This window comes from Coregonus lavaretus, assembly GCF_964263955.1.
Source record: "Coregonus lavaretus genome assembly, chromosome: 4".
NCBI classification, from domain to species: Eukaryota; Metazoa; Chordata; class Actinopteri; order Salmoniformes; family Salmonidae; genus Coregonus; species Coregonus lavaretus.
In genome coordinates, this window is record NC_139991.1 from 40,352,287 (window position 1) to 40,376,403 (window position 24,117).

The 24,117-nt window shown below is 43.2% G+C and overlaps 4 protein-coding genes and 1 pseudogene across 5 annotated transcripts; 4 read left to right on the top strand and 1 right to left on the bottom strand.

Moving 5' to 3' along the window:
• Positions 1-1,251: 1,251 nt before the first annotated feature.
• On the bottom strand, positions 1,252-13,464 carry carm1l (coactivator-associated arginine methyltransferase 1, like; the record flags this gene model as incomplete). The annotated part of the gene is made up of 12 exons (XM_084159693.1): positions 1,252-1,345; positions 1,469-1,606; positions 1,752-1,841; positions 4,018-4,103; positions 4,207-4,288; positions 6,887-6,977; positions 7,083-7,260; positions 11,421-11,531; positions 11,645-11,749; positions 11,843-11,937; positions 12,041-12,166; positions 13,293-13,464. The coding sequence occupies 12 exons, from the start codon at positions 13,462-13,464 to the stop codon at positions 1,252-1,254; spliced, it is 1,368 nt and encodes a 455-aa protein (XP_084015819.1).
• A 737-nt stretch (positions 13,465-14,201) lies between these two features.
• On the top strand, positions 14,202-14,885 carry LOC311127891 (heat shock protein 30-like; the record flags this gene model as incomplete). The annotated part of the gene is made up of 1 exon (XM_084159789.1): positions 14,202-14,885. The coding sequence occupies exon 1, from the start codon at positions 14,241-14,243 to the stop codon at positions 14,883-14,885; it is 645 nt and encodes a 214-aa protein (XP_084015915.1). The 5' UTR covers positions 14,202-14,240.
• Positions 14,886-17,805: 2,920 nt separating this feature from the next.
• On the top strand, positions 17,806-18,435 carry LOC311128423 (heat shock protein 30-like; the record flags this gene model as incomplete). Its single annotated transcript, XM_084160558.1, has 1 exon — positions 17,806-18,435. The coding sequence occupies exon 1, from the start codon at positions 17,836-17,838 to the stop codon at positions 18,433-18,435; it is 600 nt and encodes a 199-aa protein (XP_084016684.1). The 5' UTR covers positions 17,806-17,835.
• Positions 18,436-19,958: 1,523 nt separating this feature from the next.
• LOC311127122 (heat shock protein 30) lies at positions 19,959-20,645 on the top strand (the record flags this gene model as incomplete). Its single annotated transcript, XM_084158886.1, has 1 exon — positions 19,959-20,645. Exon 1 carries the CDS (start codon positions 20,001-20,003, stop codon positions 20,643-20,645), a length of 645 nt encoding a protein of 214 aa, XP_084015012.1. The 5' UTR covers positions 19,959-20,000.
• A 1,493-nt stretch (positions 20,646-22,138) lies between these two features.
• Positions 22,139-22,814, top strand: LOC311127254 (heat shock protein 30-like; annotated as a pseudogene). Its single transcript has one exon. The product of its transcript is annotated as a heat shock protein 30-like (transcript).
• Positions 22,815-24,117: the final 1,303 nt, after the last annotated feature.

Genomic DNA, 24,117 nt, shown 5'->3' on the forward strand with positions numbered 1-24,117 from the left:
TCATTGGGACGTTCCTACGGTAACCCTAACAGCTTTTGTCAAAATTGACTTTTCGTAGCAGGTTTAGGAGAATTTACACAGCAAATTAGGATAATTCACGTAGCGGTTAGGATAATTTGGTTAAGGTTAGAGTTAGGGTTAGCTAAAATGCAAAAAAAACTAATCGTAAATTTGACAAAAGCAAGCTGAAATCCATCTAGACATGACCCGGTGCCTGTTTTTGTCATTATATTATATTACATTTATGATATCTATGTGTTTACAGAAAAAAACGGTGATACTTACTGTAGTGGCTAAGTAGCGTAAGTAATGTATAGTCATGGCTCAATCTATCCCCTGAATAGCCAAAGAAAGTCACTCATCACCACCATGTTGTTTTCACCTGTCCCTTCAAATCAATTATTTTCAAATCCAAGTAAGAGCTAACGAGCCAGTGACCGAAATGGAACCAGATATTAGTTGATTAGAGAAGTAATAAAGAGGTTATTGTTATGGATAACACAAGTTTATTGGTTTTGGGTTACAGGTTTACAATACATACACTTGTATCTCTCTCTCTTAATTGCATTGATATTGTAGATCCACTTATTTCCACTTGGTGTCCCTGTACACTATAATAAATGAACTGTAGCTTTGGCTATATGATTATACAAAATAAAAACATATTAATGTACATTCAAAGTTCTTTCATGGACAGTTTTATAGCGAAGGACATGAAGGCTCCTGGAACTTGATTGGTGATCATCACTTCAGGCATACCTTTGGAAAGAAAATGCATTTTTAACCAAACAAACAAAGTCAAACTCCTGTTGGATGGAACGATGTACTTTCCTAAAAAGGGGATATGTCATGGACTACACTACTGACCCTGCAGGGCAGTTCAGGTGTACTTTACCTAGCCTATAGTCCCAGGGCTTGTGCCACAGTGGCACAGACTCTACTCTGTAAAGGGTCTGTCCACACTCTTTGCTCCTGCATTGTCTGGAGGTTCTTACACCAGCAGCCAACTGTGTACCCTAAACAGGCAGACAGACAGAGGTGTAGTCCAGGCACACTACAGAGCACATTAAGCAAGTAGGAAACAATACTACCATATCTACTCGCTTCTACCAAAAGCTGTATTTATTGAAAGGATATGAAGATAATTTTAGCCTCTGCTATGGACCTGGTATGGAGCAACATTATAGACGTCTCCATACAGAGAAGAATAAGAGATCATTGAATCTCACTGTGCACCCAAACAGCAGCTGCTCACCTGAAGAAAGGATTCTTTAGATCCAAACTGTTGCCAGATTTGAAGCCGGACTGATCAACAACTGCTGTGATGTGAATGTCATAGCTCTGCCTGGTAGAGATGAAGAGCAAAAAGCATACAATATAATCGTTGTATAATATTGTTTCCATTCCCCAAATGTCCCCCATTCCATTTCTATAGTACAGGCACTGTCCTTCTCCTTCTCTGGCTTACCTTGTGTTGGCTATGAACTGGACAGATCCGGACAGAGTCTGTCCCACCTTGCCAAACAGAGGGGTCTGGAAGAGACAGCGGACCTGGTACCAGTGAGTCAGAGGTTCACTAGGAGCAGTGGACAGCCACACTGTCATCCTGCAGAGCGAAAGGACTCACTGTGATTTCAAATGAACAGAGTATCTCTACTATACCCCCTGGAGCCTGAGATAAAACTATTTTTTTAATATTTTTTTTTTTTACAATGAAAATAATTGAAAAAAATCACTCCAAGAGGTCTTACTTGGATCCTACAAATGCTACGTCAAACCAGAAGGCCAGCCCATGGATCAATCCCGACTGGAGCAGTTTAAACACAAATGGAATCTCCATCCTGCAAAACACAGTGAAATGGAATGTTTATTCGAGCGAAATTATGTCAGTATGAAAAATGTATGCACTCACTAACTGTAAGTCGCTCTGGATAAGAGCGTCTGCTACAGTGGGGGAAAAAAGTATTTAGTCAGCCACCAATTGTGCAAGTTCTCCCACTTAAAAAGATGAGAGGCCTGTAATTTTCATCATAGGTACACGTCAACTATGACAGACAAAATGAGAAAAAATATCCAGAAAATCACATTGTATGATTTTTTATGAATTTATTTGCAAATTATGGTGGAAAATAAGTATTTGGTCAATAACAAAAGTTTCTCAATACTTTGTTATATACCCTTTGTTGGCAATGACACAGGTCAAACGTTTTCTGTAAGTCTTCACAAGGTTTTCACACACTGTTGCTGGTATTTTGGCCCATTCCTCCATGCAGATCTCCTCTAGAGCAGTGGTGTTTTGGGGCTGTCGCTGGGCAACACGGACTTTCAACTCCTTCCAAAGATTTTCTATGGGGTTGAGATCTGGAGACTGGCTAGGCCACTCCAGGACCTTGAAATGCTTCTTACGAAGCCACTCCTTCATTTCCCGGGCGGTGTGTTTGGGATCATTGTCATGCTGAAAGACCCAGCCACGTTTCATCTTCAATGCCCTTGCTGATGGAAGGAGGTTTTCACTCAAAATCCCCATTCATTCTTTCCTTTACACGGATCAGTCGTCCTGGTCCCTTTGCAGAAAAACAGCCCCAAAGCATGATGTTTCCACCCCCATGCTTCACAGTAGGTATGGTGTTCTTTGGATGCAACTCAGCATTCTTTGTCCTCCAAACACGACGAGTTGAGTTTTTACCAAAAAGTTATATTTTGGTTTCATCTGACCATATGACATTCTCCCAATCCTCTTCTGGATCATCCAAATGCACTCTAGCAAACTTCAGACGGGCCTGGACATGTACTGGCTTAAGCAGGGGGACACGTCTGGCACTGCAGGATTTGAGTCCCTGGCGGTGTAGTGTGTTACTGATGGTAGGCTTTGTTACTTTGGTCCCAGCTCTCTGCAGGTCATTCACTACATTTTTTACATTTTACATTTTTAGTCATTTAGCAGACGCTCTTATCCAGAGCGACTTACAGTTAGTGAATAGATTTTTTTATTTTTTTTATTTTTTTTTTTTTTTTTATACTGGCCCCCCGTGGGAATCAAACCCACAACCCTGGCGTTGCAAACGCCATGCTCTATCAACTGAGCTACATCCCTGCCGGCCATTCCCTCCCCTACCCTGGACGACGCTGGGCCAATTGTGCGCCGCCCATGAGTCTCCCGGTCGCGGCCGGCTGCGACAGAGCCTGGATTCGAACCAGGATCTCTAGTGGCACAGTTAACACTGTGATGCAGAGCCTTTGACCACTGCGCCACTCAGGAGACACTAGGTCCCCCTGTGTGGTTCTGGGATTTTTGCATCACAGTGTTAACTGTGACACCCCCACGGGGTGAGATCTTGCGTGGCGCCCCAGATCGAGGGAGATTATCAGTGGTCTTGTATGTCTTCCATTTCCTAATAATTGCTCCCACAGTTGATTTCTTCAAACCAAGCTGCTTACCTATTGCAGATTCAGTCTTCCCAGCCTGGTGCAGGTCTACAATTTTGTTTCTGGTGTCCTTTGACAGCTCTTTGGTCTTGGCCATAGTGGAGTTTGGAGTGTGACTGTTTGAGGTTGTGGACAGGTGTCTTTTATACTGATAACAAGTTCAAACAGGTGCCATTAATACAGGTAACGAGTGGAGGACAGAGGAGCCTCTTAAAGAAGAAGTTACAGGTCTGTGAGAGCCAGAAATCTTGCTTGTTTGTAGGTGACCAAATACTTATTTTCCACCATCATTTGCAAATAAATTCATAAAAAATCCTACAATGTGATTTTCTGGATTTTTCTTCCTCAATTTGTCTGTCATAGTTGACGTGTACCTATGATGAAAATTACAGGCCTCTCTCATTTAAGTGGGAGAACTTGCACAATTGGTGGCTGACTAAATACTTTTTCCCCCCACTGTAAATGACTAAAATGTAAAAATAATGTAAAAGTTGTCATAGATTTTCTCTTATCTGTCATTACAGTATCATAGCTCAAAATAAGAGCCGTCCAATTTGAAAAACAGATTTTAAAAATGACTTAGACAATCACCTGTGTAAGTCCTCTTCTTTAGCCTCCATGAAATTGATGCAGTGCTTGACAGATTTTGCCATTAGAATCGACATCTCAAATGTATCCTACAACAAAATGAGGACAGTGGCAAATTGAACATCTTTGGATTATTTCACAGTATATATCAGCATGAATGCAATGGCAGCCTCATTGAACCGAGGTACTCACAACTATGGGCTGTTTGAAAAACTCATCAACTGCAGAACTGTGAAGACCGCTCAGGTTAACCCCGTAGAAACAGGTCTGGTGCCTGCAAACCGAGTGTGGCAGAACAACAAGGCACATAATGTATTAGATCAGAAGATTCTGCACTTAAGTCTAACTTGTCCAGGCAGACACAACTAAAATTCATGCTGTAAAATGTATGAGCACCAGGTTAAGAATGATTTATACATTCCTAAAAACTGAAAAGGCTTATCATCCCCTCATAGTGGAGCAAAGACTGACACTACACTATAGCCCTTTTGCTGGAAAAGGCATGCAGACCACTATCTTGTAACTTTATACAGCTTCAAGGGGAAACGTGAAGTGTATATATAACACCGTTGATTTCATTGCACGTCCCATCTTGGTGAAGTGTCTTTGGTCCCATATTGTTATAAATGGGTGGTGTAAAAGACTTGCATGTGAAACCCAAGATGTGTGTGAGATTAAGTTAATTAGATAGCCCACTAATAAACTGTTCAGTATGTTCAAGCTTGAGTGAGGATGCTGTCAGCACTAGTGAACTGGTGCGGAAGAGATACACTATAAATACAAAAGTATGTGGACACCCCTTCAAATTAATGTATTAGGTTATTTCAGACACACCCGTTGCTGGCAGGTGCATAAAATCGAGCACACAGCCATGCATTCTCCATAGACAAACAATGGCAGTAGAATGGCCTTACCGAAGACCTCAGTGACCTTCAACGTGGCACCGTCATAGTCAGTTCGTCACATTTTTGCCCTGCTAGAGCTGCCTCGGTCAACTGTAAGTGCTGTTATTGTGAAGTGGAAACGTCTAGGAGCAACAACGGCTCCGAAACGAAGTGGTAGGCCACACAAGCTCACAGAACGGGACCGCCGGGTGCTGAAGCGCGTAGAACCTTAGAAATCGTCTGTCCTCGGTTGCAACACTCACTACGGAGTTCCAAACTGCCTCTGGAAGCAACGTCAGCACAAGAACTGTTCGTCGGGAGCTTCATGAAATGGGTTTCCATGGCCGAGCAGCCGCATACAAGCCTAAGATTACCATGCACATTGCCAAGTGTCGCCTGGAGTGGTGTAAAGCTCGCCGCCATTGGACTCTGGAGCAGTGGAAATGCGTTGTCTGGAGTGATGAATCGCGCTTCACCATCTGTCAGTCCGACGAACGAATCTGGGTTTGGCGGATGCCAGGAGAACGCTACCTGCCTCAATGCATAGTGTCAACTGTAAAGTTTGGTGGAGGAGGAATAATGGTCTGGGGCTGTTTTCATGGTTCGGGCTAGGCCCCTTAGTTCCAGTGAAGGGAAATCTTAACGCTACAGCATTTAATGAAATTCTAGACATTTCTGTGCTTCCAACTTTGTGGCAACAGTTTGGGGAAGGCTCTTTCCTGTATCAGCATGACAATGTCCCTGTGAACAAAGCGAGGTCCATACAGAAATGGTTTGTCGAGATCGGTGTGGAAGAACTTGACAGGCCTGCACAGAGCCCTTACCTCAACCCCATCGAACACCTTTGGGGTGAATTAGAATGCCGACTGCGAGCCAGGCCTAATCGCCCAACGTGCCCGACCTCACTAATGCTCTTGTGGCTGAATGGAAGCAAATCCCCGCAGCAATGTTTCAACATCTAGTGGAAAGCCTTCCCAGAAGAGTGGAGGCTGTTATAGCAGCAAAGGGGGGACAAACTTCATATTAATGCCCAAGATTTTGGAATGAGATGTTCGATGAGCAGGTGTCCAGATACTTTTGGTCATGTAGTGTAGGTGTGTAAGTGAGGGGGAAGGCAGAGGATTCACAGAGGAGCATTGCAACATCTAGCCGGTATCTCCATGTAAGCATGGCATCTGAGCTCATGTGTTGAATGTAGTGAGGGACGAAAACTACAGGCAAAGACATGACTGCACAGTCCATATTGCACTCTAACCAACAATATTTGAGCAGCAGATATTTTCTTTACATCTCTCTCTATGTCTCTGTGTCTTCTGCCACTGGCAGTGTGAGGACAGTTATCTGAGTAGAGGGGGTTCGAGAGGGTATGTGTGAGTCAGGTTTGGACTGAACTGGAGCGTTTTACGTTGACAGGAAACCCGCTTGACTGGGGTCACGGCCCAGTGCCAGTCGGACCTGGAGCTGTGGGTGGGTGGGGTGCCGATTAGCCTCTACTGGCATGTTGCATTGCCCCGCAGCCTGCCCGGGCCCCTGTGGGGGGATGTCAAATAAACCCTCATGGACACAGCTGTAAACAGTCACAGAGACCCGTGGAGATGGAGGAGAGAGGAGGGGAGGGGAGCGTCAGGCAGGGCCAGGCCCAGACTGAGAGGCTTTGTGGGGGTGTGAGGCGGGGTCAATCATGGTCTGTTAACGCACTGGCATCCTGCTCTGCTCTGCTCTGCTTCCCCCCAGAAGGAGAGGAGAGAGGGGGAGGAGAGCACTATGATCTCATCCCATACAGCAGTTCACTGTGTTTTCATGGCATCCACACACACTGCTGTCACAGTTAAGTACGACTTAAGTTAGCACTGATGCCAACTGTGAAACCCCCTATGGAAAGCAGCACTAATACAGAATATAACTCTAAAAATAACGTTTATTTGAGTTCAGCCTCCACCTTGTGGTGCTGGAATGACACATGGCAGATTCTGAAACCAGAAGCTCACCAGAAGCTAGAGCGTCCATAGTGCTCGATGTAGAGCTGCTCGTCAGTGAAGGGAGCGAGGTGCATGTCACTGCAGGTTGGGAACATCATACCTGAATAGGTAGAAGAGAGACATGTTTTGTGTAACATTAGCTGAACAAAACTATCAACAGATCAATCACAGCATGGAAAATTGCCTCTGTTGGAACTAAACTGACCCTTGGGTTTGAGCCACTTCCTGGAGTGGAGGTAGCTCTCCAGCATCCTCTCGTTCAGCAGCATGTAGCCAATGGGCTCTGAGATGATCACGTCCACCTGCTCAGGGCACGACACCTCCTCAATCTTTCCAGCCAGGACTATGATCCTATCTGACAGATGATTGCTCTTTACAAGCATCTGAAGGGAAAACACAAAACATTGCTGTCCCCCCAAAAAATGACATTTGTTGTTTGAGTCAGATAGGGTCTGATCTTACTGATGCACCACTGCACGTCTGAGGTTTTGATGAAGACATCCTGTGTAGTACATGTGAGAGCAGCTGTCTTGGATCAAGGATATTTGTAGCTTGTTTCTTTACCTGAAATTACATTAATCTGCTGTCTAAAATTAGAGGGAAAGAATTAGCTGTTGACAAATTGTGTTTTGGTAAAACCTCATGCATGCAAACGCTCCCATGAAGTGCTCTGGTACAGTCCACTTCCCTGCTGTGTAAACAGGGAGTTCTACTTTAATGATGCGACAGCTGCTGTGCTGCTGCTCCAGGGCAATTCCATGGTAACGGAACTATGCTTTGACTCCGACTTTTCACTTTAAAATGTATGCCAAACAAAAACCATTGATTTAAACATTTAACAAACTATACAACTTTGTGCACAATAACTACTTTGAACAATTTGCAGAGAAAAGCTCACAAAAACACATTTATTGGAAGAACTGTGCAGATGCAAAGTTTGGAACAGAATTACGATAAAATCTCCCTCAGTTTTTTATGCGACCACGTCCAATGTCGGTCTGTGCTCAGTGGGTGAGGATGCTTGTTACAGTAAATGGAAAGAGGGTAGGTGGTAGGTGTCATGGTAGATGTCAGTAAGATCATCAGAGAGAGGGAGGGGTTGTCCAGACTGTTTTCACACTCTTGCTTTGACCACCAGACGACAGAAAGAGAAAGAAAACAGTTATCAGTTGAACATAACAGAATGCCAGTGGAAGGGAGGACAGTAGCAGGTGACCCAACTGTGGTTTGTGACTACTATGATTTCCCATTGTAGACAATTTAATTGCAGTAATTCTAATTTGGTAACAGAATTATGAGTTTTTATCACTTAATAATTCATAAACAAACTTGATATTAGTAAAAACACTATACAGTAACTAATTGGTAAGTCTACCTTTACTTGTTACTTCTGTGAACTTTCATTATCCTCCCTCCTCATGAGAGAAAGTCATTTTTGGTAATGGAATTACAAGGCACAAAGTTTCTTAAACTTACAAAAAGTAAATAATTAATCCAAAACCAAATATTAGTATTGATATTAGTTGGCAGGGGTCTTTACTTCAACATTATTGTGTTCTTATGTATTTCTAATACCCCTTTTCTGGTAGATGTTGTGGTCTAAGACCCATTTTCCATCTGTTTGCTTATTCCAGATTTTTAGGATGGAAAATGGTAGAAAAATGTACACTACCGGTCCAAAGTTTTAAAACACCTGCTCATTCAAGTGTTTTTCTTAATTAACATTGTAGAATAATAGTGAATACATCAAAACTATGAAATAACACATATGGAATCATGTAGTAACCAAAAAAGTGTTAAACAAATTAAAATATATTTTATATTTGAGATTGTTCAAATAGCCACCCTTTGCCTTGATGACAGCTTTTCACACTCTTGGCATTCTCTTAACCAGCTTCATGAGGTAATCACCTGGAATGCATTTCAATTAACTGGTGTGCCTGCTTAAAAGTTAATTTGTGGAATTTCTTTCCTTCTTAATGCGTTTCAGCCAATCAGTTGTGTTGTGACAAGGTAGGGGTATACAGAAGATAGCCCTATTTGGTAAAAGACCAAGTCCATATTATGGCAAGAACAGCTCAAATAAGCAAAGAGAAACGACAGTCCATCATTTCTTTAAGACATGAAAGTCAGTCAATACGGAACATTTCAAGAACTTTGAAAGTTTCTTCAAGTGCAGTTGCAAAAACCATCAAGCGCTATGATGAAACTGGCTCTCATGAGGACCGCCACAGGAATGGAAGACCCAGAGTTACCTCTGCTGCAGAGGATAAGTTCAACATCAGCTGTTCAGAGGAGACTGTGTGAATCAGGCCTTCATGGTCGAATTGCTGAAAAAACCCCACTACTAAAGGACACCAATAATGAGAAGAGACTTGCTTGGGCCAAGAAACACGAGCACCGGTGGAAATGTGTCCTTTGGTCTGGAGTCCAAATTGGAGATTTTTGGTTCCAACTGCCGTGTCTTTGTGAGACGTGGTGTGGGTGAACGGATGATCTCCGCATATGTATTTCCCACCGTAAAGCATGGAGGAGGAGGTGTTATGGTGTGGGGGTGCTTTGCTGGTGACACTGTCTGTGATTTGTTTAGAATTCAAGGCACACTTAACCAGCATGGCTACCACAGCATTCTGCAGCGATACGCCATCCCATCTGGTTTGGGCTTAGTGGGGCTATCAACAGGACAATGACCCAACACACCTCCAGGCTGTGAAAGGGCTATTTGACCAAGAAGGAGAGTGATGGAGTGCTGCGTCAGATGACCTGGCCTCACAATTCCCCCGACCTCAACCAAATTGAGATGGTTTGGGATGAGTTGGACGGCAGAGTGAAGGAAAAGCAGCCGACAAGTGCTCAGCATATTTGGGAACTCCTTCAAGACTGTTGGAAAAGCATTCCAGGTGAAGCTGTTTGAGAGAATGCCAAGAGTGTGCAAAGCTGTCATCAAGGCAAAGGGTGGCTATTTGAAGCATTTCAAATATAAAATATAGTTTGATTTGTTTAACACTTTATTGGTTACTACATGATTCCATATGTGTTATTTCAAAGTGTAAAATAGTAAAAATATAGAAAAACCCTTGAATGAGTAGGTGTTCTAAAACTTTGGACCGGTGGTGTATATATGCCTTAATTTCTCAAAAATATAGACTCTTAGCTTTCATTTGACACAGAATTTGACATGCTCCTATGAACTTCACATGTTGGTGCTCATGGGTCCTTTTAGATGGAAATGCTCTCCATGCACACTGAGTGAGAGGGACAGACTCCTGGGTCTTGGATTACTGAGAGTCTGAAGCATATGGTGTATTATAGACATAAACCAGGTAAAGCTGGCCAGGCAAGATCCTCTGACTGGGAGTGTGAGGGAGCCTCTCATTATATTGTTTCAATAGGACATTGTCCACACTGGTTGGTTCTCTCTTGCTGTCTGTGTAGGTCATCATCCCAGACCGTGGCAGAGTAGCCTTCCTGTTTAATCCAGACCTTGGCATGTGGAGCGTTCTTGTGAGGCAGTGACCCATGCACATGCACGTGCACACTGACGCTGGCCAAGCGTCCACAGGGGTGGTCCCAGGCTCTGGTTCACACTATTTATATAGACCTCAGTGTAGGCCTACAGTATGATAGGGATTCAGCCTGCTCAGAGAAACCATGCAACCACCCCAACAGGAATACATTATGGAGGTCCGCCATTGTTTTATATAGCTTTTGTCAAACTGAGTATAGGGTTCGACTATTGGCAGATAAGCTGCAATGTGGAAGAAAATAAATATGAAGAGACACATCTGGTTGCAGTCTAGAAATGAATACCAGTAAAGCAGTAGAAATAGAGCAGGGTGAACTATGCCTGACTGTTAAGCTAGAGGCCATCCATCCATGAAAATATGTTTCCTTCACTCCCAAGCTGGTTTCTGGGCCAAGAGTGGCCTCAAGTCATTACACCCTTAGAATGTCATGCTCTGTGTGTGAAGCACGAGGTCCATTTATGGGGGATGTTCTGTTCTGGAGGTGTGACTCTCTCTGAGATAGCATTTCCAGGGTTGTGCGGTTTTCATCAAGAGTTTGTTCTTGGCTCCATGTAGACAGCATGAGGTTTGAGCTAGATGCATTGACAACATAGGTGATTAGGACTGTGATAAGTGATTCATCATCTTTACCCGGGGTGTTTTGGGCCAAGCAATACAAATGACTTTATTCACTGGTCAAAGCCGTAAGATTTTCCTTCTCTTTCTAGGCGTAAGTGGTTAAAGCTGCTAAAACAGCAGAAACATAAATCAGATTTCAAAGCAGCATAGAACGTTCAATCATCTCAACAGACCAATGACGTTATTAAAGTAACCACCTATTCATCATACAATACACACATTTGAGCAATTATTAAGAATTCTGGTGCTATAGGTTGAAAATGCCAGATAGTGCATGCTAAAGTGCAAAAGGATGCTCGTTTAACATTAACTTTCACATTTCCTGGAAGGTTGATAGGAAAAAAATCTGATGCTGCCAGAGCAGCAGTAAGGTTGAAAGGTAAAACAGATGCCTTTACCTCTGCAAATTTGGCTACAGGGCTGGCCTCCACAGCATATACCCTCTTCGCTCCTGCCTGGATGGCGAAAAAAGACAGGATCCCTGATCCACTGCCAACATCAAGTACTATCTGGGTACAGGAAGCAGCCAGACATTACATCTACATGTAGTAACAGACAAAATGTAAGACATGATCAGGTTCTGTGGTTATGTGTGGTTCTGGTTATGTGGTTCCATTCTTACCTTGTCCTTGAAATCCGTCTCGTTTAGCAGAATGGCCTTTTGATACGTGGCTGTCCTCAAATAATCCTGCAGCATATTCTGTTGTTGTGATAAACAGCCATAAAACTACAGAGGAAGGGACGAAGAGGTTCAGTCACAACCAAGTACACCACCAGTTGGTCTCTCTGAGGGTCTAGTTGACTGGTACAGTAAAACTACCTGGAAGTACTGCAGGGCTGAGGAGTCTTCAGTTCTCTGGTCAAACACTGCTGGCTTATCTTCTCTTCTCAGCTGTCTGTGGAACTCCTGAAACTCTGGGGTCAGAAAACAACAGACTTTATGCATGAAAACTATTTTTGACTGTGTAAAGTAGGCTTCCATTTTAGCCAACGTGCGTAGTTTTATGTGTGCCCTTACCACTCTGTGTTCTGAACTGCAAGAGAACACTCAGGCAGCCAACGGTTATGAGGAAAGATTGGGTGCCCACCCGACAACAGTCTGTTTCCCTGGTGACTGTGAATTTGAATACACAGGCCCCATCACCTGTAAAGGAAAAAAACACAACAGATAGTTAATTAAAATACACCTAAATACAAGATTTCTGTATTCTCACTGTTTTCTGTCTTGTACATTGTCCAGAGGGCTGATCCTGTGTGTTATCTGCCCTGAATCCATTTCATTTGTTCTTGGCCTTTTGTAAATGTATCAGTAAAGGAACCATAAATAACAATGTCAGCCCTTAACCTAAGATAACCTTCAGCATACTCTGGCAGTGAACTGTGGCACGAGGCTACTAATGTGTAGTGGCACTATCTGATCCTGTGCACCAGCAGGCAGAGAGCTATGGTGGCTAGGCCCACTGTACCGTATAGTATACGAAAACACAGTTTAGGTGCATACTGTCCAACAGAGTCAGACACACACACACACACACACAAACACACATGCATGCATATTGACGCCACACAGACACATACATACATTCACACTCTCCACATACGCTGCTGCTACAATTATCTATCCTGATTGGATAGTCACTTTTACCCCTACCTACATGTACATATTACCTCAACTACCTTGTGCCCCTGCACATTGACTCGGTACTGGGACTCCTTGTATATAGCCTTGTTATTGTTATTTATTGTGTTACTCTTTTCTATTTTTATTAGCACATTTTCTTACTTTTTAACTCTGCATTGTTGGGAAAGGGCTCGTAAGTAAGCATTTCACAGTAAAGTCTACACTTGTTGTATTCGGCACGTGTGACAAATACAATTAGATTAGATTAGATTTTACACATACACACACACACAGGGTGCACACAACTGGGTAGTAAATCTCACAGACCTGTCAGCACAGCAGGTCCAGCGACCACACAGAGAGAAGTACAATTGCCATATGGGAAACACTGTAGGAAAATGTCATACAATCGCACACACATACACATACCTGGACTTCTCATAGACCAGAGAGAGGACAATACAATTTCTTTGTTTGTCTTCAGAAAAAAAAGTAATTGGCAATTTTATTCAGAAATAAAGAGAGCATCATGACTTACGTATTATGTTCACTATTTCTTCTTGATTGTCCTCATACGGAAAGAGGTAGTATGAAGTATAAAAATATCAAGACATATTTGCTTGTTCTTGTTTCTTGCATGCGTACTTACCATCCTGAATAGTGAGCTCTGTCTCCTCCAGCCCTGTGCTCAACTGTAGAGAAAGGCCTTGGTGTTGCCTCTGTTTGGCCACCTGTATCTCTCCCTGTACCTGGTCCTCATTCACAGAGAACAGATTGATGGAGAAACAGGTTGCTTCTGAACTCCTATCCATGGTCTCCATGGTCGCAGCTGTAGTATCTTCTGTAGTAAGGTTTTACAGATGTATCTGAGTTTGGTGGAGGTGGGAGGGGGAGGAGCTCTGGTAGGACTCAAGGGGCGGGGACAGACTGTGTATAAGAATATGATTTGAATAAAAAAAGAAGTTACAATACATACTGTATATATATAAATCATGGTTAGATTAAGTTAATCTAATACAGCAATTTAGGCTAAGGCATTGAAGAATCTGAACAGATAAACGTTTTTTTATGTATAAAGAAAAAGAAAACAAACACATTTTATTAAGAATTTTGCTAATACGTACTTGTATCATCAATGCTTTGATGACTTCCAAATTCAGCGCGAAAAACACCTTTTTTTATAACATTATAATGAACTCACTTTAACTTTATTGAAACTCACTTTCACTCATGTTCTATTTTGTTCACCTTTTATTATGTTGAATGACAATAAAGAGGACAGTTTAGACTATTGATATAATTGAAAACCTAGCAGCGTTAAATAAAACAGGACTAAGTCCTGTTGAATGTGGAATCCATCCAGCTTGTTACTGAACTACCTGATTTAGAAGCTGGCTGGAGTGACGTCACCACTTCCCTGCAGTGTGTCACCCAGTGGAGAACTGTGGCAATGACAGGAAAGTTCCTGAAGACATTGGAGCTCCAAGGGGCAGGATATAAAAGCTGTGAAACTCCCACTGCTAAGACAGAAACCAATACAACCAACACTGAACACACAGTGCCATCTCAGAGCAAGAAGACTCAACATTGACTGAAGATGCTGTGCTCCCGAAGATTCCAGTCTTCCCTCAGCCCATTGAAGGACTTCTACTGGCCTGTGCGCAGTCTATGGCCAGAGGTCCGACCTCTTCTCGGCCAGCGGGATCTACTGCAGAGAAACCTGCTGGAGATCAAGAGCAGTCTGGAGCTGATGGAGAAACTCCAGCAGCACATCTTTGAAGAGTTGGACCATGTCCCAGCCTCTGTGGCCATCCAACCAGTCTCATTCAAGCTGGAGAAAGAGGGAGAGCGCTTTGCCCTGACACTGGACACTAAAGACTTTTCCCCAGATGAGCTGTCTGTCAAGCAGGTGGGCAGGAAGCTGAAAGTCAGTGGGAAGACAGAGAAGAAGCTAGATGATGGGGAAGGATCCTACTCTTACAGATGCCAAGAGTTCAGACAAGAGTATGATCTGCCTGAAGGGGTGAATCCTGAGACAGTCACCTGCTCCCTGGCTCATGACGGGAAGCTCCACATCGAGGCACCAAAGAATCCACTATCTGCTGAGGAGGAGGTGGCAGAGAGAGTTGTACACATCAACTGTAGCCTGGATGTGAAAACCCCACAATTCCTCTCAAAGACAGAGGGCAGCATCACTGACACACAGAAGAAACAAGAGAACACTACTTCACATGAGGACTGATTATATTTATTATGCTATTTTTTTATTTCAAAGGATGTTTAATTTTCTAATACATATTTTTCATTTCATGAAACTCAATTCATTTACATTTCATATCTTTTAACAATCAATATGAGATGCTATTTCAGTTAATCAATAAAATACAAACTTTTACACAATATTGCAGTCGTTATGATCTCTTCAAGGAATGTCAACATAATGATTATTATTTCTCATCAAAAGTTAACTTGGCTTGATATTTTTCAATGATCAGTTTCAGTAAATTCAATTTTCTAAAAGCTCTACTAAAAATGTTCTTATTCTAACATGTTCATTACATCTTTAAAAACCTGACTTTTGAAAACAAATGTTATGTGGTGTCACGCCCTGGCTCTGGGGACTATGTTATGTTGAGCCAGGGTGTGTAGTCTATGTTTGTATATCTATGTTGGCCTGAGTGACTCCCAATCAGAGGCAACGAGTGTCAGCTGGTTGTCTCTGATTGGGAGCCATATTTAACTATCGGTCTTTTCACTTTGTGTTGTGGTTTCTTGTTCTCATTTTGGTTTGTTTATGTAACCAGAGACATCACGTTTTCGTCAGTTATTTTGATTGTGTGATCAGTCTAATAAATACTATGTTCACTTTCAACGCTGCGCCTTGGTCCTCCTCATTAGACGATCGTGACAGAAGAAACCACCAAAACCAGACCAAGCAGCGTGACGAGGAGAAAGGCTGGAATTACGAGAAGTGGAGAGAGAATTGGACGAGAACCATGGAGGCCTGGTCCACGGGGGAGAGACAAGCCCAGAAAATTTTTAGGGGGGGGCTCACGCCGTGGACGACGGGGCAGCAGGAGTACGGGATAGAGTGGTGCAGAGGGTTGGCAGAGAAGGCCGCCAGGTTAAGGGGGCCACTGGTCACAGAGGAGAGGGAAAGTGTGGAGGCACGGCGAGAGGTACTGGGGTGTGTTACCAGTCCGGTCCGGCCCGTTCCTGATCCCTGCGTAGGGCCAGTGGTGTGTGTCCCCAGTACGGTCCGGCCTGTTCCTGTTCCTCGCATCGAGCCTGTGGTGCGTGTTGTCAGCCCGGCGCGGCCCGTTCCTGCTCCCCGCCCCAAGTCAGTGGTGCGCGTCGTCAGCCCGGTCCGGCCCATTCCTGCTCCCCGCACCAAGTCAGTGGTGCGCGTCGTCAGCCCGGTCCGGCCCATTCCTGCTCCCCGCACCAAGTCAGTGGTGCGCGTCGTCAGCCCGGTCTGGCCCGTTCCTGCTCTACGCACCAAGTCGGTGGTGCGCGTCGCCAGCCCAGTCCGGCCCATCCAAGCTCCCCGCACCAAGTCAGTGGTGCGCGTCGTCAGCCCGGTTCGGCTCATTCCTGCTCCCCGCACCAAGTCTGTGGTGCGTTTCGTCAGCCCTGTCCGGCCCGTTCCTGCTCTCCGCACCAAGTCGGTGGTGCGCATCGCCAGCCCAGTCCGGCCCATCCAAGCTCCCCGCATCAAGTCTGTGGTGCGCGTCGTCAGCCCGGTCCGGCTCATTCCTGCTCCCCGCACCAAGTCAGGGGTGCGCTTCGTCAGCCCGGTCCGGCCCGTTCCTGCTCCCCGCACCAAGTCAGTGGTGTGCTTCGTCAGCCCAGTCCGGCCGGTCCCTGCTCCACGCACCAAGCCTACGGTGGGCGTCGTCAGCCTGGTAAGGCCCGTTCCTCCTCCACGCACCAAGCCAGGGGTGCGCGTCGTCAGTCCAGCACAACCCGTGCCTGGGTCATGTCCGGAGCCGGATCCGCCGCCGAGGCGGAGTGCCCACCCGGTCCCTCCCCTGTTGTGGTTGTTTGGCGCGGTCGGAGTCCGCACCTTTGGGGGGGGGTACTGTCACGCCCTGGCTCTGGGGACTATGTTATGTTGAGCCAGGGTGTGTAGTCTATGTTTGTATATCTATGTTGGCCTGAGTGACTCCCAATCAGAGGCAACGAGTGTCAGCTGGTTGTCTCTGATTGGGAGCCATATTTAACTATCGGTCTTTTCACTTTGTGTTGTGGTTTCTTGTTCTCATTTTGGTTTGTTTATGTAACCAGAGACATCACGTTTTCGTCAGTTATTTTGATCGTGTGATCAGTCTAATAAATACTATGTTCACTTTCAACGCTGCGCCTTGGTCCTCCTCATTAGACGATCGTGACATGTGGACTTGTCAGGATTTGCAATGTAGGCCTTTTTGAGTATGTGTTCTGTTCTAGATCATTGAATATGAAAGAACGGTTTTCACACCATGTAAAAAATAGTATTTTGAGTAATTAAAAAACAGAGATAAATATAAGGCAAACATAATGCCAGAGAAACATTTATTCCGTTTTCAACAATATTAAAATAACATCAAATCGACACAACACCAATTTCATAATGTTGTACAATACGCATTTATGTTCTCAGTGGATTATTTTAGAATGTGTTCAATTACATTTGACCTCTCTATCAATGACTCCTGTGGTGAAAACTCTCTTTAAAACGTAGCTTGTGATCTTTTGTCCAATTTTGATCTGCTTTGCTCATTCTATTGCACTGCACAGAAGATGCGTCGCTAATGATCCATCAATACTGTAAATGTGAAAAGGAATATGGTTCAAAATACTTTTTAAAGTCATAATTATATTTAAGTAAAGTAAATCAATCATCAGTGAAAGCATTAAAATGTGAGTTGCTTGAAGTACAGCACCACTGATATCTCAGGAATGTGGAATCCATCCAGCTTGTTACTGAACTACCTGATTTAGAAGCTGGCTGGAGTGACGTCACCACTTCCCTGCAGTGTGTCACCCAGTGGAGAACTGTGGCAATGACAGGAAAGTTCCTGAAGACATTGGAGCTCCAAGGGGCAGGATATAAAAGCTGTGAAACTCCTACTGCTGAGACAGAAACCAATACAACCAACACTGAACACACAGTGCCATCTCAGAGCAAGAAGACTAAACATTGACTGAAGATGCTGTGCTCCCGAGGATTCAAGTCTTCCCTCAGCCCATTGATGGACTTCTACTGGCCTGTGCGCAGTCTATGGCCAGAGGTCCGACCTCTTCTCGGCCAGCGGGATCTACTGCAGAGAAACCTGCTGGAGATCAAGAGCAGTCTGGAGCTGATGGAGAAACTCCAGCATCACATCTTTGAAGAGTTGGACCATGTCCCAGCCTCTGTGGCCATCCAACCAGTCTCATTCAAGCTGGAGAAAGAGGGAGAGCGCTTTGCCCTGACACTGGACACTAAAGACTTTTCCCCAGATGAGCTGTCTGTCAAGCAGGTGGGCAGGAAGCTGAAAGTCAGTGGGAAGACAGAGAAGAAGCTAGATGATGGGGAAGGATCCTACTCTTACAGATGCCAAGAGTTCAGACAAGAGTTTGATCTGCCTGAAGGGGTGAATCCTGAGACAGTCACCTGCTCCCTGGCTCATGACGGGAAGCTCCACATCGAGGCACCAAAGAATCCACTATCTGCTGAGGAGGAGGTGGCAGAGAGAGTTGTGCCCATCAACTGTAGCCTGGATGTGAAAACCCCACAATTCCTCAAAGACAGAGGGCAACACCACTGACACACAGAAGAAACAAGAGAACACTATTTCACATGAGGACTGATCATATTTATTATGCTATTTTTTTATTTCAAAGGATGTTTAATTTTCTAATACATATTTTTCATGTCATGAAACTCAATTCATTTACATTTCATATCTTGTAACGATCAATATGAGATGCTATTTAATTTAATCAAATTTAATACAAACTTTTACACAATATTGCAGTCGTTATGATCTCTTCAATGAATATCAACATAATGACTATTATATCTCATCAAAAGTTAACTTTCCAATAAGCTCAATGGCTTTATATTTTTCAATGATCAGTTTCAATAAATTCAATTTTCTAAAAGCTCTACTAAAAATGTTCTCATTCTAACATGTTCATTACATGTTTAAAAACCGGACTTTTGAAAACAAATGTTACGTGGTGTCACGGATTCAGCCGAGGCTGCTCCTCCTCCTTGCTCGGGCAGGCTTCTGCGTTCGTTGTCACCTGAGTACTAGCTGCTACCGATCTATGTTTCTGTGTTCTACTTGTCTTGTCTTGATTGTTCACACCTGTTTCCCATTATCATTGATCACTGCCCTATTTAACCCTCTGGCTCCCACTGTATGTTGTGCGTGTTTGTTCATGTTTGGTTGTCATCTGGTGAGCGGGTTTGTTTCCTCCCTGCATGGAGGTTATGTTATTTGACGTTACCTATGAGTAAAGTACGTTTTCGATAAGCTCTGTGTCCTGCGCCTGACTTCGTCCTACCGCATCATACTGACATCCTGACACGTGGACTTGTCAGGATTTACAATGTAGGCCTTTTTGAGCATGTGTCCTGTTTTAGATCATTGAATATGAGTGAACGGTTTTCACACCATGTAGAAAATAGTATTTTGGGTAATTAAAAAACAGAGGTAAATATAAGGCAAACATAATGCCAGAGAAACATTTATTCAGATTTCAACAATATTAAAATAACATAAAATCGACACCACCAATTTCATAATGTTGTACAATATGCATTTATGTTCTCAGTGGATTATTTTAGAATGTGTTCAATTACATTTGACCTTTCTATCAATGACTCCTGTGGTGAAAACTCTCTTTAAAACGTAGCTTGTGATCTTTTGTCCAATTTTGATCTGCTTTGCTCATTCTATTGCACTGCACAGAAGATGCGTCGCTAATGATCCATCAATACTGTAAATGTGAAAAGGAATATGCTTCAAAATACTTTTATAAGTCATCATTATATTTAAGTAAAGTAAACCAATCATCAGTGAAAGCATTAAAAGGTGAGTTGCTTGAAGTACAGCACCACTAATATCTCAGGAATGTGGAATCCATCCAGCTTGTTACTGAACTACCTGATTTAGAAGCTGGCTGGAGTGACGTCACCACTTCCCTGCAGTGTGTCACCCAGTGGAGAACTGTGGCAATGACAGGAAAGTTCCTGAAGACATTGGAGCTCCAAGGGGCAGGATATAAAAGCTGTGAAACTCCCACTGCTGAGACAGAAACCAATACAACCAACATTGAACACACAGTGCCATCTCAGAGCAAGAAGACTCAACATTGACTGAAGATGCTGTGCTCCCGAGGATTCCAGTCTTCCCTCAGCCCATTGATGGACTTCTACTGGCCTGTGCGCAGTCTATGGCCAGAGGTCCGACCTCTTCTCGGCCAGCGGGATCTACTGCAGAGAAACCTGCTGGAGATCAAGAGCAGTCTGGAGCTGATGGAGAAACTCCAGCAGCACATCTTTGAAGAGTTGGACCATGTCCCAGCCTCTGTGGCCATCCAACCAGTCTCATTCAAGCTGGAGAAAGAGGGAGAGCGCTTTGCCCTGACACTGGACACTAAAGACTTTTCCCCAGATGAGCTGTCTGTCAAGCAGGTGGGCAGGAAGCTGAAAGTCAGTGGGAAGACAGAGAAGAAGCTAGATGATGGGGAAGGATCCTACTCTTACAGATGCCAAGAGTTCAGACAAGAGTTTGATCTTCCTGAAGGGGTGAATCCTGAGACAGTCACCTGCTCCCTGGCTCATGACGGGAAGCTCCACATCGAGGCACCAAAGAATCCACTATCTGCTGAGGAGGAGGTGGCAGAGAGAGTTGTACACATCAACTGTAGCCTGGATGTGAAAACCCCACAATTCCTCTCAAAGACAGAGGGCAGCATCACTGACACACAGAAGAAACAAGAGAACACTACTTCACATGAGGACTGATTATATTTATTATGCTATTTTTTTATTTCAAAGGATGTTTAATTTTCTAATACATATTTTTCATGTCATGAAACTCAATTCATTTACATTTCATATCTTGTAACGATCAATATGAGATGCTATTTAATTTAATCAAATTTAATACAAACTTTTACACAATATTGCAGTCGTTATGATCTCTTCAATGAATATCAACATAATGACTATTATATCTCATCAAAAGTTAACTTTCCAATAAGCTCAATGGCTTTATATTTTTCAATGATCAGTTTCAATAAATTCAATTTTCTAAAAGCTCTACTAAAAATGTTCTCATTCTAACATGTTCATTACATGTTTAAAAACCTGACTTTTGAAAACAAATGTTACGTGGTGTCACGGATTCAGTCGAGGCTGCTCCTCCTCCTTGCTCGGGCAGGCTTCTGCGTTCGTTGTCACCTGAGTACTAGCTGCTACCGATCTATGTTTCTGTGTTCTACTTGTCTTGTCTTGATTGTTCACACCTGTTTCCCATTATCATTGATCACTGCCCTATTTAACCCTCTGGCTCCCACTGTATGTTGTGCGTGTTTGTTCATGTTTGGTTGTCATCTGGTGAGCGGGTTTGTTTCCTCCCTGCGTGGAGGTTATGTTATTTGACGTTACCTATGAGTAAAGTACGTTTTCGATAAGCTCTGTGTCCTGCGCCTGACTTCGTCCTACCGCATCATACTGACATCCTGACACGTGGACTTGTCAGGATTTACAATGTAGGCCTTTTTGAGCATGTGTCCTGTTTTAGATCATTGAATATGAGTGAATGGTTTTCACACCATGTAGAAAATAGTATTTTGGGTAATTAAAAAACAGAGGTAAATATAAGGCAAACATAATGCCAGAGAAACATTTATTCAGTTTTCAACAATATTAAAATAACATCAAATCGACACGACACCAATTTCATAATGTTGTACAATACGCATTTATGTTCTCAGTGGATTATTTTAGAATGTGTTCAATTACATTTGACCTCTCTATCAATGACTCCTGTGGTGAAAACTCTCTTTAAAACGTAGCTTGTGATCTTTTGTCCAATTTTGATCTGCTTTGCTCATTCTATTGCACTGCACAGAAGATGCGTCGCTAATGATCCATCAATACTGTAAATGTGAAAAGGAATATGGTTCAAAATACTTTTTAAAGTCATAATTATATTTAAGTAAAGTAAATCAATCATCAGTGAAAGCATTAAAAGGTGAGTTGCTTGAAGTACAGCACCACTAATATCTCAGGAATGTGGAATCCATCCAGCTTGTTACTGAACTACCTGATTTAGAAGCTGGCTGGAGTGACATCACCACTTCCCTGCAGTGTGTCACCCAGTGGAGAACTGTGGCAATGACAGGAAAGTTCCTGAAGACATTGGAGCTCCAAGGGGCAGGATATAAAAGCTGTGAAACTCCTACTGCTGAGACAGAAACCAATACAACCAACACTGAACACACAGTGCCATCTCAGAGCAAGAAGACTAAACATTGACTGAAGATGCTGTGCTCCCGAGGATTCCAGTCTTCCCTTAGCCCATTGATGGACTTCTACTGGCCTGTGCGCAGTCTATGGCCAGAGGTCCGACCTCTTCTCGGCCAGCGGGATCTACTGCAGAGAAACCTGCTGGAGATCAAGAGCAGTCTGGAGCTGATGGAGAAACTCCAGCAGCACATCTTTGAAGAGTTGGACCATGTCCCAGCCTCTGTGGCCATCCAACCAGTCTCCTTCAAGCTGGAGAAAGAGGGAGAGCGCTTTGCCCTGACACTGGACACTAAAGACTTTTCCCCAGATGAGCTGTCTGTCAAGCAGGTGGGCAGGAAGCTGAAAGTCAGTGGGAAGACAGAGAAGAAGCTAGATGATGGGGAAGGCTCCTACTCTTACAGATAACAAGAGTTCAGACAAGAGTTTGATCTGCCTGAAGGGGTGAATCCTGAGACAGTCACCTGCTCCCTGGCTCATGACGGGAAGCTCCACATCGAGGCACCAAAGAATCCACTATCTGCTGAGGAGGAGGTGGCAGAGAGAGTTGTACACATCAACTGTAGCCTGGATGTGAAAACCCCACAATTCCTCTCAAAGACAGAGGGCAGCATCACTGACACACAGAAGAAACAAGAGAACACTACTTCACATGAGGACTGATTATATTTATTATGCTATTTTTTTATTTCAAAGGATGTTTAATTTTCTAATACATATTTTTCATTTCATGAAACTCAATTCATTTACATTTCATATCTTGTAACGATCAATATGAGATGCTATTTAATTTAATCAAATTTAATACAAACTTTTACACAATATTGCAGTCGTTATGATCTCTTCAATGAATATCAACATAATGACTATTATATCTCATCAAAAGTTAACTTTCCAATAAGCTCAATGGCTTTATATTTTTCAATGATCAGTTTCAATAAATTCAATTTTCTAAAAGCTCTACTAAAAATGTTCTCATTCTAACATGTTCATTACATGTTTAAAAACCGGACTTTTGAAAACAAATGTTACGTGGTGTCACGGATTCACCCGAGGCTGCTCCTCCTCCTTGCTCGGGCAGGCTTCTGCGTTCGTTGTCACCTGAGTACTAGCTGCTACCGATCTATGTTTCTGTGTTCTACTTGTCTTGTCTTGATTGTTCACACCTGTTTCCCATTATCATTGATCACTGCCCTATTTAACCCTCTGGCTCCCACTGTATGTTGTGCGTGTTTGTTCATGTTTGGTTGTCATCTGGTGAGCGGGTTTGTTTCCTCCCTGCGTGGAGGTTATGTTATTTGACGTTACCTATGAGTAAAGTACGTTTTCGATAAGCTCTGTGTCCTGCGCCTGACTTCGTCCTACCGCATCATACTGACATCCTGACACGTGGACTTGTCAGGATTTACAATGTAGGCCTTTTTGAGCATGTGTCCTGTTTTAGATCATTGAATATGAGTGAATGGTTTTCACACCATGTAGAAAATAGTATTTTGGGTAATTAAAAAACAGAGGTAAATATAAGGCAAACATAATGCCAGAGAAACATTTATTCAGTTTTCAACAATATTAAAATAACATCAAATCGACACAACACCAATTTCATAATGTTGTACAATACGCATTTATGTTCTCAGTGGATTATTTTAGAATGTGTTCAATTACATTTGACCTCTCTATCAATGACTCCTGTGGTGAAAACTCTCTTTAAAACGTAGCTTGTGATCTTTTGTCCAATTTTGATCTGCTTTGCTCATTCTATTGCACTGCACAGAAGATGCGTCGCTAATGATCCATCAATACTGTAAATGTGAAAAGGAATATGGTTCAAAATACTTTTTAAAGTCATAATTATATTTAAGTAAAGTAAATCAATCATCAGTGAAAGCATTAAAAGGTGAGTTGCTTGAAGTACAGCACCACTAATATCTCAGGAATGTGGAATCCATCCAGCTTGTTACTGAAC